This window comes from Suncus etruscus, chromosome 10 (genome assembly GCF_024139225.1).
Source record: "Suncus etruscus isolate mSunEtr1 chromosome 10, mSunEtr1.pri.cur, whole genome shotgun sequence".
NCBI classification, from domain to species: domain Eukaryota; kingdom Metazoa; phylum Chordata; class Mammalia; order Eulipotyphla; family Soricidae; genus Suncus; species Suncus etruscus.
In genome coordinates this window covers 34532169-34553736 of record NC_064857.1, presented here as the reverse complement: position 1 = coordinate 34553736, position 21568 = coordinate 34532169, and the positions used below count along the sequence as shown (strand labels likewise).

The window sequence follows — 21568 nt, the reverse complement described above, 5'->3', positions numbered from 1 at the left end:
ATAAAACAGGGTCTCTGTGCTGCTGGGACACCAGGACCATGAGGAGGGGAGAGGCAAGGAGCAGGACTCCTAGGTCAGGTGCAAATCTGTGCAGTTGGGTTTCATCTCAGTCTGCAACTTCCCCCCACAACTCAGATATCAAGTAATAAAAGCAAGGGCTGATGGAAGAGACTGGGGTTCCTCAGTCTTCCTTCTGAGCCCCCAACCTCCCTGAGCCCGTCTTTTGGAGAAACTGCCAGAGAGCACTCTTGGGATTTATTCAACATTCATTGCTCCACTTTCTCTTCTTCTTCGGGAATTTTCTTACGGGCAAAGAAGCCAAGCTGTAGAGGAAGAGATAAGCGTCATCACCAAATGCCCAGTCTAGGGCTGTCGCCAAGAGCCCTCCGATGCTTCTGAAGTCTTCGTGTTTGTTCTGCTTCCAAAGTGAGATTCAAATTTATTTTCTTTGGCTTAGCTTCATCCAGTTCTCATTTGTGGCATGCAGTGGGGGGAGTTCTGGGCATGATCCCCTCTGCTTAGCTGCCCAGTACAGGCAAGTCTCTCTGCTCTGATCTCTGAGTCCCCCATCCATGGGCACCATAGCTCACACTCACAGGAAAGCAATCCTTACCCTCCAAAGGCAGAAGACAAGGAGAGCGAGTAGCAGAAGTCCACCCAAGGCACTGCCAAGGAGGATCCACAGTGAGATGAAGACAGGATGGGTCTGGAGCACCTCCAAGAGGTTCTGTGTGGGGATAACAGTGGTTTATTTATTTTTTATTTTGGGTTTTTGTGACACACCCTGGTCCATTCTCCAGGGACCTTATGGGGCACCAGGGACCTATTCAGGGTCAACTACAGGCAAGACAAGCCTCTTCCCCCTATTAGATGTTCCCAGCCAAGCAGAGTTGGTTTTAAGTTGAACCTATTGGCCCAGCTTGCCCCATCCCACCTTATAGCAAAGTTAGCCTCAAAATTGAAGAATAAAACGAGACAGCAATGGGAGCTGTAGTAGAAACCCAGCGTCCTGATTTCTCCTTTCTTTTCTCTTTGTTCATTTCTTTTTTTTTCTCCTCATCCTCCTTTACCTCCTTGTTCTCTTCCTCTTCCCCCTTTTGATGATCCTAGGGATCATCAAACCCTGAGCTTCACACCTGAAAGACATGAATCTACTTGAAGTCAGCCCCTGCTTTACCATGTCTTAACTGCCTGCTGCTGTCTAATGGAGATGCTTCTGTTCTGATAAAACCTCCAGATGTAAGGGAATAAACCTCCTTATTCCCTCTAAGTCTCGCTCTCTCCTCTGCTCTCAATCAGCCTCCAGTCCCACCTCACTCCAACGTGCAGTTTCAGCCATCTGCAGGACACTGCCTTCCTTGGCTCCCAGCTCAAAGGTACTGACCACCGTCAGAGACTTGAATTTGGCCTGTGAAATATGTGAGTGGAAAGACATTCAAAGTCAGTCATCATCAGAGGTGTGATTCATGGAATCTTGAGAGCAAATGAAGCCAAGGGGCTTCCAGGTGTACCCCAAGGAGAGGAGGGAATGGATGAAGACCTTTGGCCCTCCATGCTTGCTGTGTGCCTGAGCTGAAATGCATACTGCTTCCTTTCTATTTTTGGCTACCCAAAACTAAAAATAAAAGAGATACATAGAAAAGGTCTCTGGAAAGCTCAGTTTCCCCAAAATATATTCTGATGTCCTGGAAGTGGGTGTCATATGTTATTCAAAGATAATGGTATGGGGATAAGAAGAATGTTGATTCCTACAACTGGATCAATATGATAATGGCATCCTTTACCTCGTTTTGATTACTCACTGTCATCCTATTAAGTTCCATTTCCCCTCCCTCTTTTGGAAAACTTTCATATTTAGCTTCCTCCTAACAATGATATGGCCTTTTTTTTAGGGGGTGGGCACACCCGGCAGCGCTCAGGGTTTACTCCTGGCTCTCTGCTCAGAAACCGCTCCTGGCAGGCATGGGGGACCATATGAGATGTCAGTATTTGAACCACCATTGGTCCTGGGTTGGCCACTTGCAAGGAAAACGCCCTACCACTCTTCTATCTTTCTGATCCTAATATGGCCTTTTTAAAAATCATTGTTTGTTTTTTGGGTCACACCCAGAGGTGCTCCGGGGTTACTCCTGGCTCTGTGCTCAGAAATCACTCCTGGCAGGCTTGGGGAACCATATGGGACGCCGGAGATCTAACCTGGATCTGTCCTGGGTCAGTTGCATGCAAAGCAAATGTCTTACCACTGTGCTATCACTCCAACCCCAGTAGTGATGTTCAGGGATCACTTCTGACTCCGCACTCAGACTCTGCAGTGCTTACAGGACCATATAGGATGCCAGGAATTGAACCCACATGCAAGGTAAATGTCTTACCCACTGTACTTTCATTTTTTGTTTTGTTTTGTTTTTGTTTTTGTTTTTCAGCCAGACCCAGTGACACTCAGGGGTTACTCCTGGCTATGCGCTCAGAAATTGCTCCTGGCTTGGGGGACCATATGGAACGCTGGGGGATCAAACTGCAGTCCGTCCTAGGCTAGCGCACGCAAGGCAGGCATCTTAAGCCCTGTGCCACTGTACTTTGGCCCCTGTACTTTCATTCTGATCCTAATACAATCATTTTAAAAATTAAAATTTGGAGCCAGAGCACAGTGGGTAGGGTATTTGCCTTGCACATGGCCAACTGGGACTGAACTGAGTTTCATCCTTGATATCACATATGGTCCCCCAAACCTGCCAGGAGTGATTTCTGAACACAGAGCCAGGAGTAATCCCTGTGCACAACCAGGAGTGATCCAAAACCAAAAATAAAATATCAATTTTACTGTCATTGAGGTGACATGACTATAATCACGTCAGTGTTCTTAACCATCCTATCTTCCTTCTCACTGCTCTTATGTATCTAACCTACATATAATATTAACTATTCGTCCACTCAAAAGAAGTTAATCATACAACATTGGGGAGAGTGCTCAAGTGAGGGGCATGTTCCCTGCATGAGTAAGGACCATGGTTTGATCTCCAGCACTTTGGGGCTCCCGGAGCCATAGCAGGACACTCTCTACCACAGAGTGGATTTGATGTTCTGAGCACTCAGCCATCCATACTGGGGCAGACCAGGTCCTGAGTGAAAAAACTTCAGCCTTCAGAAAAAAACAGGAAGTTGTTATCTATTGGTGTGATCTTAGCTATCCAAGCTAGGATCCTGCAGTGCTGAGGCTCAAACTTGAGCCTCACACACAGTTATGTGCTTGACCACTGAGTCTGTCTCCAACTCATAGGGCATTGTACAGAGAGCCATTCTAGACAAAGCATGACAGATTATTGGTTTATTGACTTTATGCAATCTGTAAATGTTAATTGGCCATGGATATAGGACATGAATGACAGAGAAAAATACAAGGATAAGAACCAACTACTGGGGCCGAAATGATCGCACAGCAGTAAGGCATTTGCCTTGCATGCAGCTGACCTGGGAAAGACCCAGGTTAGATCTCCAGGATCCCATATGGTCCTCCAACCCTGCCAGGAGTGATTTCTGAGCAGAGAGCCAGGAGTAACCCCTGAGCACCTCTGGGTATGGTCCAAAAACTAAAAAAATTAAAAAAGAAAGAAAAGAACCAACTACTATTAAAGAGACTATTTCATATCTGATTCTTTTAGTCTTTCTGGTCACACCCTGTGATGTTCAGGGCTTACTCCTGGCTCTGAGCCCAGGGATCCTCCTGGAAGGGCTCTGGAGATTCTATGTGGTGCCAGGGATCAAACTAGTGTCACTTGTATTCAAGCCAAGTGCTTCCCTACTATATTCTCTCTCCAATTCTCCTCACTGATTTCTTTGCAACAACTTAGTGGTGTTCAGGGGCTCCCCTGTGTTTGGGAATCACTCCCCAACAGTGCTCAGAGGACCATGTAGTGTAAAGGATTAGGCCTGAGCCTCTTGCATACAGACAAAGTCTGTGCTTAGTGAGTTAAGCCATCCTGTAGTTACAGTTACTACTATAGGGAAAAAACCATTTACAGAGATGAAATAATTTGAATGAGGTCCACCAGTGAGTAAGATACAGCACAGGTCTTAAACCTAGTAGCTCTCAGGGGCTATTTCAACCTCTGTGCTTGGGGGTTGCTCCCAGCAGAACTCAGAGACCATGTGATGCTAGGGATCAAACTTGGGGACCTAGGGCACACAAAGCATAAGCCATCTCTTTAGTCCCAGAGGTCCATCTAATCTGAAACCTATGCTAGAAGGTCTGATGAGAGCAAATGGAGTCGAAGTAGTACAATCAAAAGAGTAGAAAAGAAATGCTTACCCTCCGGAAAAACTCATTGTGAACCAATCTCAGCAGTCCCACAGAGATGTTGGTCCCCTTTGCCAAAGGTCCGAGCTGGCAGCGCACGACCTGACACTGAGTATTGCTCTCATTCTGCCACAAAGGAGGAGATATTAGGCCCTGGAGTGAAGGGTCCCTCTCCCCATCACACCAGATTTACCTTCTTTCCCCCCAGGTTTCCAACTCTCTCTCTGTTCTATTCCGACCTCCCAACACTTTTATTATCCCCATCCTGTGACTCATACCAATCTGTTTGTGTGCTGAAGCTCCTCTGGATGAATGGGGGGTCTAACGGGGCTGGTCAAGTTGTGCACTGTGCAGCTGGCCTAGAGGAAGATATAAGTTATGGGGCCCTTTTAGTGGTCAGAAGCTAGCTGTCCCAGGCTGAGCAGGAACACTCCACGAATGTTCTCAGGGTTCTTCCCTAGGCAATCCCTTCCTTCCCTTCTGTTCAAAGAAGCCAGAGATGCCCAAAAAGTCCCTGATGGAGGAACCTGAGGGCAGTGTTCTGGCAGAGAGGAGAGGGAGGACAGAGCTTTGATGAATACACCCAATCCCATTGACTGGGGCCCATGTCCCCACACCCTTCTACACCAGGACTCACATTTTGAGCAATGACTTGAGAGAGTGAGAGGAAATAATTGCCCCCATGGGCCACAGCAGGAAGAAGAGCGGAGACAACAAGGCCATGGACAGCATAACAGCCCAGATTCTGAACCTGAGGGTCGAAGATGGAAGAAGTGGGAGTAGGCTATCCCCTCTCCACACTCCCTCTCAGGCTCAAGACCACCAAAATCCAAGAGGGATTCTTCCCTGGCCTGTCCGTGTCACAATCCCGTCATATCCACCTCAACCCCCTTCTCACCCTGAGCACAGTGTTGAACTCAGGGCCAGGACCAACCAGGAGGCTCCCATAGGGCTGAACTTCATAGCGGTGCAGTGTGGACTCACTGTGTGGCGAGGCACAGCGTGGACACACAGGCCAAGGGAGGTTATGCCAGCAGGAGGGTGACAAGAAAAAAGGAAGAACATGGTGTTGTCGTGGGACAAGTGCTATGTCACATCCCACTTCCCCTCCCCCTTCTCCCATCCCCAAGGTCCCACAAAGCCCTGGGGTGGGGAGTGAAAAAGGAAGATGGTAGAAAGAGAAGGTTGAGCAGAAGTTGGACTGAAGTGAAAGAAAATTAAAGTGGGTGGAGGGACAGGTATGTAGGTGGTGGGATTGGTGCTGGAAAATTGAATGCCTGAAATAATTGCATTGTGAACAACTTGGTAAATCACTGTTAAAATTAAAAAGAAAAAGAAGGCCCAAGGTGATACAACAGTAAGGCATTTATGCCTTGCATGCTGCTGACTCAGGACAGATCTGGGTTCGATTCCCAGCATCCCATATGGTCCCCCAAGCCTGTCAGGAGTGATTTCTGAGCGCAGATTCAGGAGTCCCTGAGCGCCACTGAGTGTGGCCCAAAAATAAATAAATAAATGAGCCCCAAGAGCTGGGGGGTTGGGGAGAGCACAGGGAAGAGAAGAAAGAAGCAGAGACTGAGAGTGAGTGAGTGAGTGAGTGGGATCCCTACAAGGGCCGACCTGGAGAACAAGAGGTGAGGCTCATACAGGATGTAGGCCGAGGTCTGAGCCGTGTTGTCCCACAGGCTCCCGTTCTTCTCCGAGCTGTTGCTGTGAGGTAGAGGAGATGTACAACCTTCCACCTTGGCACCTCTCTCTCAAGTAGAGTCTCTGCTTCCCCCAATAGCCCACCACCTCCACCCCAAAACCAGACCCGGCAAGAGAAGTCTGGGGGAAGGTCCCTCTGTCCACACCTGGTGGCACTCAGCCTCACCAGGACCTGGCGCAAGATAGACGAGCAGCTGAACTCAAACTCCAGCAGGAAGGTCACCTGGGGATGGGGACAGGGTCCTAGAGGCAACTCCAGAGGCATGGGAGACTTGGGGGTTATGGCCCATGAGCTCCCTGCCTATTCCCTCATCCTGAGCCCATATACCTTGGCTCCAGTCTGGAAGACAGGTTGCCCCACACTGCAGAGCCGGGCATGTGGGTTTGGGGCCATGCATTCCACCTTCACTGTACCACCAGCGTCTCTCTGAGAGGAAGAGTGGGGGAAGCTGGGCAAGGCAGCTCTTCCACACTACCAACAGTCCCCACTTCTCTCCTCCTCCCATTCCCTGCACCTGAAGGCTGAGACTAGTCAGATGGAGGTTTTTGGAGAAGCTGACACTCAGGCTGGTGTTGTAGGCATTTTCTTGCCTGTTCTCCAGCGTTGCTGTCACTAGTACCTTCTGCCGCCCAGCACGGACCACAAAGGGGGCCTTTCTAGGAGTGGTACATGGAGAGAGGTGGTCCAGGAGTTGGGGGTTGCCCATGCTTCAAATCTGGTTGCAGCTTCCTTCCCCTGCTCCATCCAGCCCTCATCCATCCTACCTGGAGCCTTTGATGTCCATAGAAGCATGCAGAACCAGATCTGTGATACACTCATTGTCGGGGCCACAGTCCTTGGAAAAGGGGACCTGGAGGAGAGAGAAAGGGCTGAGGATTGATAGGAGGTTAAGAGGAAAGGAATGGATTGGGGAAGGCAGATAAAGAAGTGTGGGTACCCCATCAAACTGCTGTGATCTCAGAAATGGCCTCCCTATGCTCCTCCTACCTCCCTCTCCATGCCCAGATGGAACCTCAGCATTCAGAAAAGTGTTCACCATGGAGCCCATCAAGCCTGACCCTCCCTTTCTCCTGGAGGTGTCAGGACGGGGCCCTGCTGACCAGCTTCCTGATGAACATTGGGGAGTCCTGATTCAGCACAGGCCCTGGTTTGGTGGTATTATCCAGAGCAAAGGTCACAGTCAAGGCTACTGGCCGGAGGTAGTCGGATGTATCCTGAGAGAAAACGATAATAAGGGGGAAAGGGTGGGGGAAACACCCAGGGCATATGCCCCCTCACCCCAGAACATGACCCTAACAGTGATCACATACCAAATGATTCTTGTGTGCCAGGCACTGTCCTCAGACTTTATTAATCCCACTAAATTCCACTCTGATACAGTTCCTATCATAGAATCAATTTATCACTCGCCCCTTGTGGGCAAGGAAACTAATGTCTTCAGATTGTTATGACTGTAGTCTTCATATGTTCATACGCTATATACATATAATTAGATATTATGTGTTAGGTACATGTATAGTTATATATATAGTTATATATTATACATATATGGGCTAAATGTTATATATAATATTTTATATAATATATATCTATATATTCACATATATATATACTCTATATCTTTTTTGGGGAGCCACACCTGGTGTCACTCAGGGGTTACTCCTGGCTATGTGCTCAGAAATAGCCCCTGGCTTGGGGGACCATATGGGACGCTGGGGGATCAAACCACAGTCTGTCTTAGGCTCCTTGCTAGCGTGCACAAGGCAGATGCCTTACACCTTGCACCACTGCTCCAGTCCTATACTCTATATCTTATATCTGTATTTTATAATATACTATATACATATTATATACATATAGGACAGGTACATTATATTTTATATACATGATAATATACATCATAATTTCACACACATGTCATATATTGCATATATAGAACCTATATAAACCCTGTATTTATGATCTATGTTTGTGCCAGAGCTCATGGATGGTGTTGGCAGGGTTAAAGTTCAAGCCCACAGCAGCCTAACTTCCGAGGTCACTTGTTCTCTAGCTTTGGTTTTCTTGCCATCCATCCCAGAGCTCCTTGACTGAGCTGCCCACACCCCCAATTTCCAGGGCGCCAAACTATCTCTCATCCTGCTCACCAACACGTGGAAGTTCAGTTGCTCGCAGGTAACATTTCCCACACTGAGCCGGAGCCTCCGTGGAGACAACCTCTGGCCAGAGCCATCAAAAGCTGCACGTGCCCCGGCTGTCCATTCATCCAGCGATGCTGTGAACCACACATCTGGGCAGGTAGGGGAGAGACAAAGAGAAAGAGAAGGTGGAGGGGCCTGGGGACACACAGGCCCCAGCTAGACATTTTCAGGCCACTCACAGAAACGCCGGTCCCAGCGGCCTGGGGTGTTGGATGTCGTCTGGAAGCAAAGCTCTGCAGAAAGACAGACTGCTTCCTGGCCCCGCATCTTGCAGTCTCGCTGGACCACGCTGATAGTTGAGGGGTTCACACGCAGCAGAGGGGCCAGGTGGACAATAGGCCGGGAGCTGGACACAGGAAGGGAACACCCAACAGGAGGTCAGTGAGAGGTTTAAGGCCAGCCCCCAGTGCTTGGCCCCTGAAGTTGAAGACCATCAGGGGAGATGTGTCCTTGCATCCCCCTTCCCTGAACTTTGTTTCTGTTTTTGTTTGTTTGTTTGTTTTGTTTTTGGGTCACACCTGGCAGCGCTCAGGGGTTACTCCTTGCTCTATGCTCAGAAATCGTTCCTGGCAGGATCAGGGAACCATATCGGATGCCGGGATTCGAACTACCGTCCTTCCTCATGCAAAGCAAACACCCTACCTCCATGCTATCTCTTCGGCCTCTTCCCCTGAACTTTGTTATAAAGAGCCTCTAGAAGGATTCCATCCATTTTTGGGGTATTAGACTCTTACCCCAGTCTATTTATCTTCTTTTTTTTTTTTTTTTTTTTTTTTTTTTTTTGGTTTTTGGGCCACACCCGGCAGTGCTCAGGGGTCACTCCTGGCTGTCTGCTCAGAAATAGCTCCTGGCAGGCACGGGGGACCATATGGGACACCAGGATTCGAACCAACCACCTTTGGTCCTGGATCGGCTGCTTGCAAGGCAAACGCCGCTGTGCTATCTCTCCGGGCCCCTTATCTTCTTTTATTCAGGCAAAACCACGCAACTTGAACTAGCTAGTCCTGCCTCCAGTTAGAGGGGGAGATAAGGGAGGCATCAAGACCAAACTGGTGCAAGACTACTAAGTAGTGGGTCGGATACAGAGGGGACCACATATTCTAGCCGCCCTGGGAGTGAGGGAAGAGGAAATGGGAGGTAGGACAAAAACGGAGGTGTAGGGAGCACAATCTGGTGATGGGAATCCCCCCTGATTTTATGTAAATATGTACCTAAAATGTTATTGTTAACAATATGTAAGCCACTATGATCAAAATAAAAATCATATTTAAAAAAAAAAAAAAGGACAGCTACTGTCTGTAGGTGCTCAACCTTACTAGGCACCTTGTTATTATGACCTTTGCATGCTTTTGGTGCTTAACTGACTCTATTCAAAGCCTATAGTGAGGCTCATTTCACACAGCAGGAATCAGCAGCAGGAAGCTTTTTCAGAAACAAAGGTCCACTGCCCTGGCATTTACCTGCTCTATGTGCTGCTCAGGGCTCTCCAGATTCAAACCCTCACCTAAGCAGGACGGCTGCCCCATGTGCACCTACAGCCACATCAACCAGATCATCTCCATCCAGGTCCAGCCGGCCATCCACGCTGCGGCCGAAGTAGCTGAGGGTCTGTGGCATGGACACAGCTGCGATCCGCTGAGGGGAGGAGTGGAGACACTGAGAAGGGTGCAGAAACCCACCTTCCCTGTTTCTGGCTCTTTTTTTTTTTTTCTTCTTTATTGGCCACACCTGGTGGTGGTCAGGGTTTACTCCTGGCTCTGTGCTCAGGGATTACTCGGGGTGGGAGGGCTTTCTAAAGCTCCTACCAGGCACTGGAAGGAGCAAAAGAAACTTGTCCATGCTTAGGATTGCCTCCCTGCCACCTCAACTCACCTCAACTTTTTGGCTACAGGTCAAAAATAAAATTCACACACACACACACACACACACACACACACACACACACACACACACACACACACACACACACTTGTTCCTTCCATGCCCCAAACTCAAGGAAACAGCCTCCATCTCCTCCTGGCATTCATTCCTGGATCCTGCTGACCTGGGCAGGTTGAGCCCCCACTCCTCTCTGGGTGCCATGATAGAGATACAGAGCTCCATGGTGCCCATCTTCCAGGGGCGCCCCCACAGCTACATCCGCAAAGCCGTCCTGGTTGAGGTCTGGAAGGGCGGCCATGGCAAAACCAAAGCGAGCGTCCTGGGGTGGCTCTGGTTGAAGTATGCCCTGAAGGGTCAGCAGGGGCTGCTGCAGGCAGGAAAGAGAGGCCAGAGAGCACGTCGAGAGCCTGCCTCTCAGCTACCCTCAGCAGACCAGCACACAGAGTGCATCCCTCTCCCAAATGCATTCATTCTCCAGCTCCCAGCAAGTCTCACCTGGCCCACTAGATACACATAAACACGGCCTGTCTCCTTGCTCTGGGGTCCCAGGAACATGGGAGCAGCTACCAGCAAGACATCCGTGACTTCATCTCCATCTGTGTCCAGGGGACAGAGTTCACTGCCAAAGTAGGAGCCGATCTGGAGAGTCAGGAGGAGTCATGGGAAGATAAGGCAAGCCAATGTGAGCAGAGGGAAGGTGTTGCACAGATGGAGTTTGTTTGGATGGAGTGAAGTGTTATGGACAGATAGAAGATCCATGGATGAATGGAAGGTGAAGTGGCTGGGTGGAAGATGTGTCAGACAGATGGAAGGTGGTGTGGACAGATGCAAGTTGGTGTGGACAGAGAGAAGGTGAATTGGATGAACTGAAGGTATGTTGGATGGATGGAAGGTCTGTGGATGAATGAAAGGTGAAGTGGATTGGTGGAGGTGTGTCGGATAGATGAAAGTTGATATGAATAGATGACAGATAGAAGGTATATTGAATGAAAGGAAAGTATGTTGGGTGGATGGAAAGTGTATTGGATGTACTTGGTGGAAAGAGTGTCGAACAGATGGAAGGTGGTATGGATGGATGAAAGTTAGTGTGGACAGATGGATAAATGGAAGGTATGTTGGATGGATGGAAGGTATGTTGGACAGATGAATGGTGGTGTGAATAGATGTATGTGATGCTCATCCCCAATAGTCTCTGCACAAGAATCTGGCACAAACTGTTCTGATTCCTCTTTTAACCTCTCAGTCTCTGTAGCCCCATAGTAACACCTCTGAGCCCATATTTCCCCTTATCAGTGCCCTACCTGCTCCCCTTCAAGGCTCTGGGCCACCCGTACAGCTCCATCTTTCTTTAGCTGGAAGGCGATGACCTTTCCTCGGTGTCCAAAACGAGGAGCCCCAGCAAGGAAGAGGCGGCGTCCCCCTCGCAAGATCATGGAGGAAACTGAGTAACCTGGCATGATCAGGAATGGGGGGGGACATCAAGGAAGGTCATGGGGGCGGCAGAAAATCAGACTGAGCCCTGCTAGTACCTCACCTCACTCTGCTACTCACCCAGGTAGGCTGCATGGTTCTGCAGAGCAGCAGGAAATTCCTCTTCCAGAGCTGTCGGTGGTGGGGACAGGCGATGCTCTCCTTCGAGCCATAGCACTGAGCCCCCCCAGTCATAGGCCCCTACCATGCCAAAGAGAATCCCATCCTGTGCGGTAACAATAAAAGGGGTCCCTGAGAGGGCAGCAAGGATGCCAGGACAAACACTGTGGAATGGGGCTAGTGTGGGAGGTCAGCATGGACTTTGATCAGGGATGGATTTGAGAAAGCCCCAGTCAAATGGGTTGGGCTGGAAGGAATTAGGGATGTCAAAGGCCATGGAGGATCCGTCTGTCTGACCTTGAGCCGATGAGTGGAGAAACCAATCTGAGACATCTCCAGGCCAAAGGAGCTTTCATTTTCTTCATGGGATCCTGGAAAGCACAGGGGCAACATCAGGAGCACCATCCCCTTCTGCCCCTGAACTTCCTCCAGCCCCTTCTCCAGAGTTTATTATCACCCTCCAGGCCAAAAATCCGGTCTCCCAGGGCATCCACAATGTCTGTCAGAGCTGCTTCATCGGTGACATTGAAGAAGAACCGCTCATCGGGGTCACTGGCAATTGTTCGGATTTCACGGAGGAAAGAGCTGGGGTCTCGCTGCCGACGGAGGTAGTGACCCAAGACCTAGTATAGGAATGAGGGAGGTGTGGGTATGGTGGGGTGGACAGCCAGTTAGCATGGAGGCAGGGAACAGGGTTGATGTTCCTCCTTTCCTCCTATTTCCCAGCCAGGGTCATATCCAAAGAAGGTGCTCACGGCAATCCCAAAGCGTGTCACTCTTCCCGCCTCACAGGCTCTCAGTGCTGCAGGCAGCTCTTCTCCATCATGTGATTCTCCATCAGTAACGACCACCAGTAGCCTTGCAGCCTCTGGTCGGCCCCCGCGGGACTCACTGAACCCTTCTGTGCTGAAAGGAGAAGGAGTGGGGGTGCTCAGAGCTTGCAGATAGGAGCACCAGCATTCAACACAATCTGCATCCCCATGGTGTGCTCTCACCTCGCCCCTCTCCTGGCACAGTGTGGCCTGGAGAAAGGCACAGTGAGAACTTAGCTGGGAGAACAGACGCAAAGGCAACATAGTCTTAATGACAACTCATGCAAAATCTATCCATTTACAGACCATCCAACAAGGATTACCTTTGAGAGGACAAACATTTAAAAAGAATACAAAATAAAGGAGAATGACCAGGTCAAAAGATTTTGCTCTGAGATAAATTTTGGTTCATATTTGTGAAGTGAAATGAGAATTGAGATCGAAGGAGAAGATGGGAGAAGAGAGACAAAGACAGACAGAGAGAGAGAGAGAGAGAGAGAGAGAGAGAGAGAGAGAGAGAGAGAGAGAGAGAGAGAGATCAGAACAATAGTACAGAGAGTAAAGTGTTTGCTTTGCATACATCCAACCTGGGTTTGATCCCAGGCATCATACATGAGACCTGCCAGGAGTGGTTCCTGAGCACAGAGGAATAAGCCTTGAGCACCACCTGGTGTGCCCTTCCCCCCAAAAGAGACAGACACAGAGAGAGACAGATCACACACACACACACACACACACACACACACACACACACACACACATGATAGTGTTTCTCTACAAATAAACAAGGCAGAAGCATAGGGAGTCACAGATGTAGACGCTTGGTCTCACCCTATATGAGGGCCAACAATGACAGGTATCAGCACGCAGGTGGCAACAAGCATGCCCCCCACCCCCCACCACCCCCGCACCACCCCCTATGCCCTCACCAAGCCTCCAGCACTGCCTGTGCTGTCTTGGTTTCTCGTCCCTCACGCCGACTCAGGTTCCTCGCTGCCCTGACCACCTCGTCCTTGGTCCGGAAATCTCCCAGGGACCACTCGTGCACGGGTCTTTCCCCATATTGAACCAGCCCCACCTGTGAGTATGAATCCACAGGAATGGAGTGTGTAAGGCAGAAAGGGAAGAAGCACTGGCTGGATCAATTCTGTTTTCATCTCCTCTTTTCCACTGCTCCCACTCTGTTGCCATCCCTCTTTTTGTTTGTTTGTTTGTTTGTCTGTTTGTTGTTTTGGGGTCACACCTGGTGGCACTCCGGAGTTACTCCTGGCTCTTCACTTAGAAGCCACTCCTGGCATGCTCAAGGGACCATATGGAATGCCAGGATTCGAACTGGAGTCTGACCTGTGTTGACCGTGTGCAAGGCAAATGCCTTACCGCTGTGCTATTGCTTTGGCCTGCCATCCCTCTTCCCCTCCGCCCCCGAGTATTTTAGGGGGCTCCACTGTGCCTGGAGCTCTGCACATGTAGCCATGCATACAAGCATTGATTTTTTGTTTTTGTGAAGGCTTCCCAAGTGGTGTTCAGGAGGTCCAGGGCCCACCAACCAATTCTCAGCCAACTGAGCTGAGAATCCAAGAACTAAACAATGTGGTAGGGGCCGGAGTGCTAACACAGTGGTAGAGCATTTGCCTTGTACGTGGCAGACCCAGGCTGGACCTGGGTTTGATCCCTGGCATCCCATATGGCCCCCTGAGCCTGCCAGGAGCGATTTCTAGCGGAGAACCAGGAGTAACCCTTGAGTGCCACCAGGTGAGGCCCCAACCCTCTTCCCTCCCCCCCAAAAAAAACCCACCTCACACAACGTGTGGTGCTGCTCAGGTTCTGCAGTGCTGGGGATATCAGGCCACCCCCAGATGATGGGGGCCTCTCAAATTACAGCTGCTGACCTTGGGGATCTTGTGTTAAAAGAATTGAACCTAAGTGGGGTGCACTAGACCTGGCCCTAACTGCTATCCTGGCTCCTGGCTCCACCCCCGTGTTCTTTTGTTTTGTTTGGGCAGGGAGGAGAGAAATGCCCGGAAGTGCTTAGGGTCTACTACTCCTGGGTCAGGGTGGGGCTGGCTGGGTGTTCCTGGTGGGCTCTGGGAACTCTGTGGAGCTGGGCATTGAACAGAGCCTCCTATATGCACATACAACCCCTAGAAGTATCTCCCTGACCCCCGACCACCGTACAGAGCCTCCACTTACCTGTATCTGCTCTGGGTCGATAAACAGTCTCCCTACCAGTCTCCGGAGGAAGGTCTGGACTTCAGACCAGGGGTAGATGCTGTTGGAGCCGTCCAGGACAATAACCACATCCATGTATGTGGGACAGCCTGGAGGGAGGGGCAGGGTGGTGGGGAAGGAGGCAAAGGGACTAGGCAGAGGAGAACTTCAGGGAGAAGATGCTCAGTTCTGACATGGCACTTCAAAGAGTGCCAGTCTGTCTAAGTAGAGGAATAGGCATATGTGTAATTTACCTTTGAAAGGGTAAAGAGGCTGGGGAGAGGTCAAAATGCTAGTACATAGGTTTTTCCTGCTTGGGGCTTACTTCAGCACTTGGGCATAGTGCTGGGAGTAGCCCCAAAGAACTGCCTGGTATGACTCCCAAAACAAAACAAAAGAGGTAGAAGATAGACAGGAGAGGGTTAAGACAGTTGCCTTGCACACAGCCAACTCAAGTTTGAGCCTTGGCATCACAAATGAAACCCTGAGCCAGCCAGTAGTGATTCCTAAGTACTGCCAGCTATGTCCCAAAAAACTAAAAAACAAAAAACATAGTTTAAAAAATAGAGACAAAATTAGCACTAGATAGAAACACCAACAGCTTCATGCTATGGGAAAATGAAAGAGATTCTGTTCAGAAGGTGAGAGCCAAAGGTGCTGACAACTGAGAAGTATTGAGGACAGATGTGTTTAAGGAGAGAATCGAGGCCTCTGGATGAAAAACACTTCAAGTTTTTGTTTCGTTGAGGCCGGGGCAGTGGCATTAGAGGTAAGGCATCTGCCTTGCCAGCGCTAGCCTAGGATGGACTTCGGTTCGATCCCCCGGCATCCCATATGGTCCCCCAAGCCAGGAGTGACTTCTGAACGCATAGCCAGGAGTAACCCCTGAGCATCACCAAGCCAGGAGTAACCCCTGAGCATCACCGGCATAGCCAGGAGTAACCCCTGAGCATCACCAAGCCAGGAGTAACCCCTGAGCATCACCGGGTGTGGCCCAAAAACCAAAAAAAAAAAAAAAAAGTTTTTGTTTTGTTTTGGAACACACCCAGTGGTGCTCAGGGCTTACTCTTGGCTCTGTGCTCAGAGACCATTCCTGATGGATCCAGGGGACCATATGGGATGTGAGAGATTAAATCTAGGTCATCTTCATGCAAGGCAAGAGCCCTACCTGCTGTATTTTCTTTGGTCACTTGAAAAAATTTTTTTTGCCACATTGGTGGTGTTCAGGGGTTGCTCTTGGCACTACTTAGGGATCTCTTGGTGTGGTGGCAAGATCTAATCAGATTTCCTGCATGCAAATTATGTACACATGAGCCCATCAAACTATGACCTGTCTCCATGAAGCTACTTAAACTAACAGAGATGAAGGTATACAAACAGATGACACGGAGAATGAAGAATGCTATGACCAAGGTTCAATATGTAAAGGACATCATGAGCTCAGTTTTTAAAGTTGCTTCGACTAAAACATAGTCTTCTTTGTGTGTTTTTTTCTTTTCTTTTCAGTTTTGGGGCTACACTCAGAGGTTCTCAGGGTTTACTCCCTCACTCAGGAATCACTCCTGCTGGGGTTTGGAGGCCCTATGGAGAACCAGGAATGAATGGGAGTCAGCTGAATAAGGCAAGCACCTTTCCTATTGTCCTATATCTCTGGCCCCTAAATCACAGAGTCGTGTTGCCCTAATAGAATTCTCTTTGTGTGTGTGTGTGTGTGTGTGTGTGTGTGTGTGTGTGTGTGTGTGTGTGTGTGTGTGTGTGTGTGTGAGAATTCTCTTTACTCTAGGTGGGGTCTGAGGGAGGACTGAATTGGACCAGGGCTGTGCTTAGGGGCCACTCCTGGCTTTGCACTTAGGGCTCATTCTCAGTGCTCCTGGGAATCAAATAGGTTGGTTGTGTGAGGCAAGAGTCTTAACCCCTCTGCTGTGTCTCTTGCCCAGGTCTGGAAAGAGACTTAACATCAGACTTCGGGGACTGAGGGACTTTGTGGATGCAATAATTGGCAGTGAGGCCATTCATGCAGGTCCCTATCAAGAATCACCACTGTGGCCTCCTGTCTTCCCGCTCTGTACCCTCTCCTGTAGTCAGGCCCCTTTTTTGGCTTACGTTGTGCAGTTGGTGCAAGGCTTCCTTGGGGTCGGAATGAAGCATCAACTTGGGCACAAATCCCAGAACTGAAGACAGAGGAGCCACAGGCACGAGACCAGAGAGGAGCACAGGCCTGCGAAGGGGTGGAGAGAGTCACTTCCAGAAAAGGCTGGGGTGAAAGATACTCTGAGACTCCCACTCTGAAATCTCCCTCCTGACTATTTAGTGCATCCCCTGATCCTCCACACCAGTCTCCATTACCAGACTATCCTTGTTTGTTTGTTTGGGGGCCATACCTAGCAATGCTTAGGCCTCACTCCTGCCTACATTCTCAGGAATCACTCCTGAGATATGTGGTTATATGTGGTGCCAGGGATTAACCTAGGTTGGCTACATATCCTACCTGCTGTACCAGATCACCATTCTCAATTACCATCAAGGTCTTCTTCTTCAGATTTCAGGGGATAACCACCACCACCAGCCCCACACTTTTTTTAGCTTACCATGAATCCCCCGCCATCATCCATTTCTAGTAGAGACATTCCCAGGTGCATATTCAGAGCAGGGCGGGATGAGTTTCCCAAGGGATAGTCACCTGGTTGGAGGGACTTGGATTAGAAAAGGCACATGCGGGGCTGGAGAGATAGTATGGAGGTAAGGCGTTTGCCTTTCATGCAGAAGGACAGTGGTTCGAATCCCAGCATCCCATATGGTCCCCTGTGCCTGCCAGGTGCGATTTCTGAGCATAGAGCCAGGAGTAACCCCTGAGCGCTGTCAGTGTGACCCCCCCGCCAAAAAAAAGGGGAAAAAAGGCACATGCACATAAGGATTGGGGAAGAAGAGGAGAAAGAATGAAAATGAAAATCAAGTCAGAGATGAGACATCTAAGAGGGTGAAGATGCTGGTATGAACTTATATGTGCCCCAGGGGCAAAGTTCAGGCATGGCGGAGGAAGGTATTATCTTACCTAAGCGAGCCTTTATGCACGGGGCATTGTGGGTGCCCCCGACTGGACAGCGGTAAATGTCTCCCCTCCGGTTGCCTGAAGGCCCATCCCAGGGAGCACCCACCAGCATCCTAGGAAGAGGCCGTGAATATAAGCATAGTGTGAACAGGACACTTGACACTGGCTAGAGGGAAAGTGCCAGGGGTGGAAGTGTGGCCCCAGACATTCCCACAACTCAGCTTTACCCTCATCTGGTCCCAGAACCCTTCAATCTTTCCTTACCATCGCCGTCCACCCCCAATATGCTGTAAGACACTGAATCCAAACTCAGCTTCAGATGGGCCAGGAAACAGACGTGGGTGACGTGTGTCCAGGTTAAAGGCGCAGCAGAGACCTGGAAGCCAGAGCAGATGTTTTGGGGGTCATCAGAGAGGGTAGAGAACATCAAGAGGTCCAAACAGAGAGAATCCCTAAAGGATTAGCTCTCAGCTAACTCTGCTTCTTCCACATCATCGTCTGGACTGGGGCTGCAAGAAGATCATCTTCCTGTGTTTCCATCCAGACATCTGGCCAGGGCTCCTTGGCCATGCTGGGCAACAGCTGTATTTCCATTCTCGCCCCTGCAATGTCATTTACAGACACATCTGGAAGGGTCAAGTTTCTCTCTTCCAAATCCTTCCTCCTACACAGCCTCATCTCCCAAAAGAAGGTCATAGGAGGGAGAAGGTTGCTCTGCCGTCCCATACTTAACAAAAGCCAAAATTTTGACCCCATTTTCCGCTAGAATCCATGGCTGGAGAAGAATAAGTCGAGGCTATTCGACCATTCTGTATCTTCTTCACTTCCTGTACTTCACACATTGTCCAGCTTCTGGGACTCTGGTTGAGTCCAGGCCCAAACCTCAGTGGCAATTAGCTGGGTGGGACCCCCTTGCCTGCCTACTCATAGAGTTTGCTTCATTTTTACCACATACCCCTCACCCCAGATTCTCACAACCCACTTCCTTTCTAACTTGTCCACCTCCCCATCTGCCTCCAGACTGCCTGCCCAACCTTAACCCTCAGCCCACTCTAAAGAACCCTTCCTCACCATGTCTCAGTTTGTTTAATCCCAACCCCTTTCAAATCAGAGCTGGTATTTTAAGAAACAGAGATTATAGGGCACAGGAGAGGAAAGATTCCTGGCCTCTGGCCTTCCCATGATTCTTGCCCTGTGTTCTCTCCTTCATTTCAAATACCCTCCTCTCAGAGTACCCCACCCTACCACTGCCAACGGCTGCAGCTCTGTCACAAACATCTCATTTTCAGAAAGGTGTTTGTATGGGAGCCTTTTTGTAGCCAGGAAACTGGCAGGGCTCTATGACCACGAACTGGAGCGTATTGGTTAGATAAACCCAGAGTTCTGACCACACGCCGAGCTCTCTCTCAGGCCCCAGAGACCACCAAGGGAATAGAGAAGGATAACAGGACTCAGGCCAGCCACGTGGAAGGTCACACCATGTTTATTGTTGGTCCCTTCACTCTTTCAGCACTCAGGACAAAAGCGTTAGTTACAAATATTACACAAGACATTGCCGTGGTCAGTTCTGAAGTGGCCCTATAGATATAAGAGCACAAACATAGGCGAGAGTGACCGTGAAAAGGGGCTGGAGGTCTTGGCTTTGATTCCTAGTACTGCAAGGTCTCTGGGGTGGGCATCACTAGGAGTATTTTCCTTCATTTAAATGCCATAGGCAGCAACTGAGCACCACTGGATGTAGCCTTAAAACAACAACAAAAGGGGCCAGAGCAGTGGCGCAAGCCATAGGGCATTTGCCTTGCACACACTGACGTAGGACTGATTGTGGTTCGATCCCGTGTCCCATATGGTCCCTCAAGCCAGGAGCATTTTCTGAGCACATAGCCAGGGGCAACCCCTGAGCATCACTGGGTGTGGCCCAAAAACTAAAACAAAAACCAATAACAAAAATAACCCCCCCCCCACATGCATAGGCAAGCACATACAACAGAGTAATTATATTAACTGTTCACCTTAAATCCTATCTTTTTTGGTTTTGTTATGGGGATGCCTCTAGCTGTTCTCAGGACTTACTTGATTCTAACTCTGTGCTCAAGGATCACTCTAAGTTTGAAAGACCATATGCAGTGCTAGGGATTAACCTGGAATTGCTGTGTGTAAGACAAACATCCTATCTTGTACTATCTAGCATCCAATGAAATTTATTTTTTCTGATGCCAGGGATCAAACCCAGGACCTCACACATGGCAAGTTCAGCACCTTACTACATCCCCTCCCAAAGACTTGTTACCCTATAGGTCCTTTTGCTAAAACAGCACAAGCATTTTTCAGTCACATCAGAAACAAGAAGTGAATCTCTCTCACCTGTGAGAAATGACAGGCACAAACACAGGTGAAGGATGAGAGGGCGCTCCATGCCCAGTGTTCTCTATCCGAGTGAGAAATCCTCTGCGTCTGTCCCTCTCTTTCTGTTTTCTTTACTCTCCCTCCCATCCTGCCCCCTCCCACTGGCAGCTAAAAATAAAGTTGGGAGGAATGGGAGGAGTGATGCTGAGGAGCTGTGGGGAGCCCCAGACCAAGCAAAGGAATTCTGAACCATCTCTGTCCAGTCCCCTGCCCTGCTGCTGCCCCCTGCAGGCATCATCCTAACACCATTCTTGACTTGCTGTTTTCCTAGCCTTGGTCCCTACCAAGCAATAAAACTCCCCTATTTCAAGTAGAAGGGGATCCCAGGTGACTGAGTCTTCTTTCTTCCTAACCTTATCTAGCTAATCTGGGATATGAAAAATAAAATCACTGCATATTTCCCCACCCCATCTGGATCCAGCTTGTCTACAACCAAGTTTGGTGGGTTCTGTGTTTGTTGTGTTTTTTTGAGGGGGCCATCATACCCAGTGGCACTCAGGGTTTACTTCTGGGTTTACTCAGGTGGTACTCAGTGGTACTCAGGGTTTACTCAGGGCTGACTCTTCTGGGGAGCTGGGAATCACATTCAGGTTATCCACATGCAAGGTAAGTGCCTTCCTTGCTATATTATCTCTCACTGGAGATAGTACCATTATGGGGTTGGGGGACACCTAGACGAGAAAATGGTATGGGATGTAGAACCAGTGCAAATGTCTAATAAACTATGAGTTGCTGTGTGGTGTTTACATATAAACCTCTGTATTGGGTTTGAGGGCCACACCAGATAGTGCTTGGATCTATGCTCAGGAATCACTTCTGAGAAAGGTTGGGGAACCATTTGGGGTGCTGAGATTAAACCTGGGTTGGCTGCATGAAAGGCAAGTATCTTATCCACTGTACTCTCTCCATTTTGAAAGGGCTGCAATGATAGTACAACAGATAAGGTGTTTGTCTTGCATCCCCTGAACATGGCCAGAAATCATTCCTGAGTGCAGAGCCAGGAGTAACCCCTGAGCAGTGACCCGAGTGTGACCCAAGCCCAAAAATAAATAAAGAAGGGCCACAACGGGCAGTGCTTAGGCAACTCCTGGCTATGCTTAGGGGTTGTTCTCTATGATACTTAGCGGAACCACGTAGTACTAGAAGGTCCTCCAAACTCAAGCCTCCTCCATGCAAAGCCTGTGCTCCAGCTTATTAAGCAATCACCAGGCCAGAATGTGTGTGTGTGTGTGTGTGTGTGTGTGTGTGTATATGTATGTATGTATGTGTATATATATAAACTCCTAAATTTAGAACCATGGAGTTTCTAACGTTTTTGTGTCTCTACCACCTCATAGTATGCCCTGAAAGCTCCACATGCTCACTAACTGAGGTGATAATGCCACGGGCTGCCAAATGGAAAACCCAAATTACAGAGAT

The 21568-nt window shown here is 49.3% G+C and overlaps 1 protein-coding gene across 2 annotated transcripts; it reads right to left on the bottom strand.

Annotated features, from left to right (window-relative positions):
- Positions 1 to 266: 266 nt before the first annotated feature.
- Positions 267 to 20159, bottom strand: ITGA10 (integrin subunit alpha 10). Of its 2 annotated transcripts, XM_049782181.1 has the most exons (30): positions 20108 to 20159; positions 18008 to 18119; positions 17747 to 17856; positions 17283 to 17374; positions 16798 to 16912; positions 14677 to 14804; positions 13416 to 13564; positions 12430 to 12580; positions 12132 to 12297; positions 11972 to 12045; positions 11636 to 11780; positions 11386 to 11534; positions 10580 to 10723; positions 10248 to 10451; positions 9708 to 9838; positions 8383 to 8549; positions 8150 to 8292; positions 7103 to 7216; positions 6767 to 6852; positions 6517 to 6658; positions 6330 to 6428; positions 6148 to 6224; positions 5915 to 6004; positions 5193 to 5277; positions 4932 to 5045; positions 4573 to 4653; positions 4307 to 4420; positions 1313 to 1408; positions 614 to 727; positions 267 to 323 (listed from the first exon to the last, which is right to left on the bottom strand). In XM_049782181.1, the coding sequence occupies exons 1-30, from the start codon at positions 20157 to 20159 to the stop codon at positions 267 to 269; spliced, it is 3501 nt and encodes a 1166-aa protein (XP_049638138.1). The 2 variants fall into 2 exon arrangements, with proteins under 2 accessions (XP_049638138.1, XP_049638140.1); XM_049782183.1 differs by lacking the exons at positions 16798 to 16912; positions 17283 to 17374; positions 17747 to 17856; positions 18008 to 18119.
- Positions 20160 to 21568: the final 1409 nt, after the last annotated feature.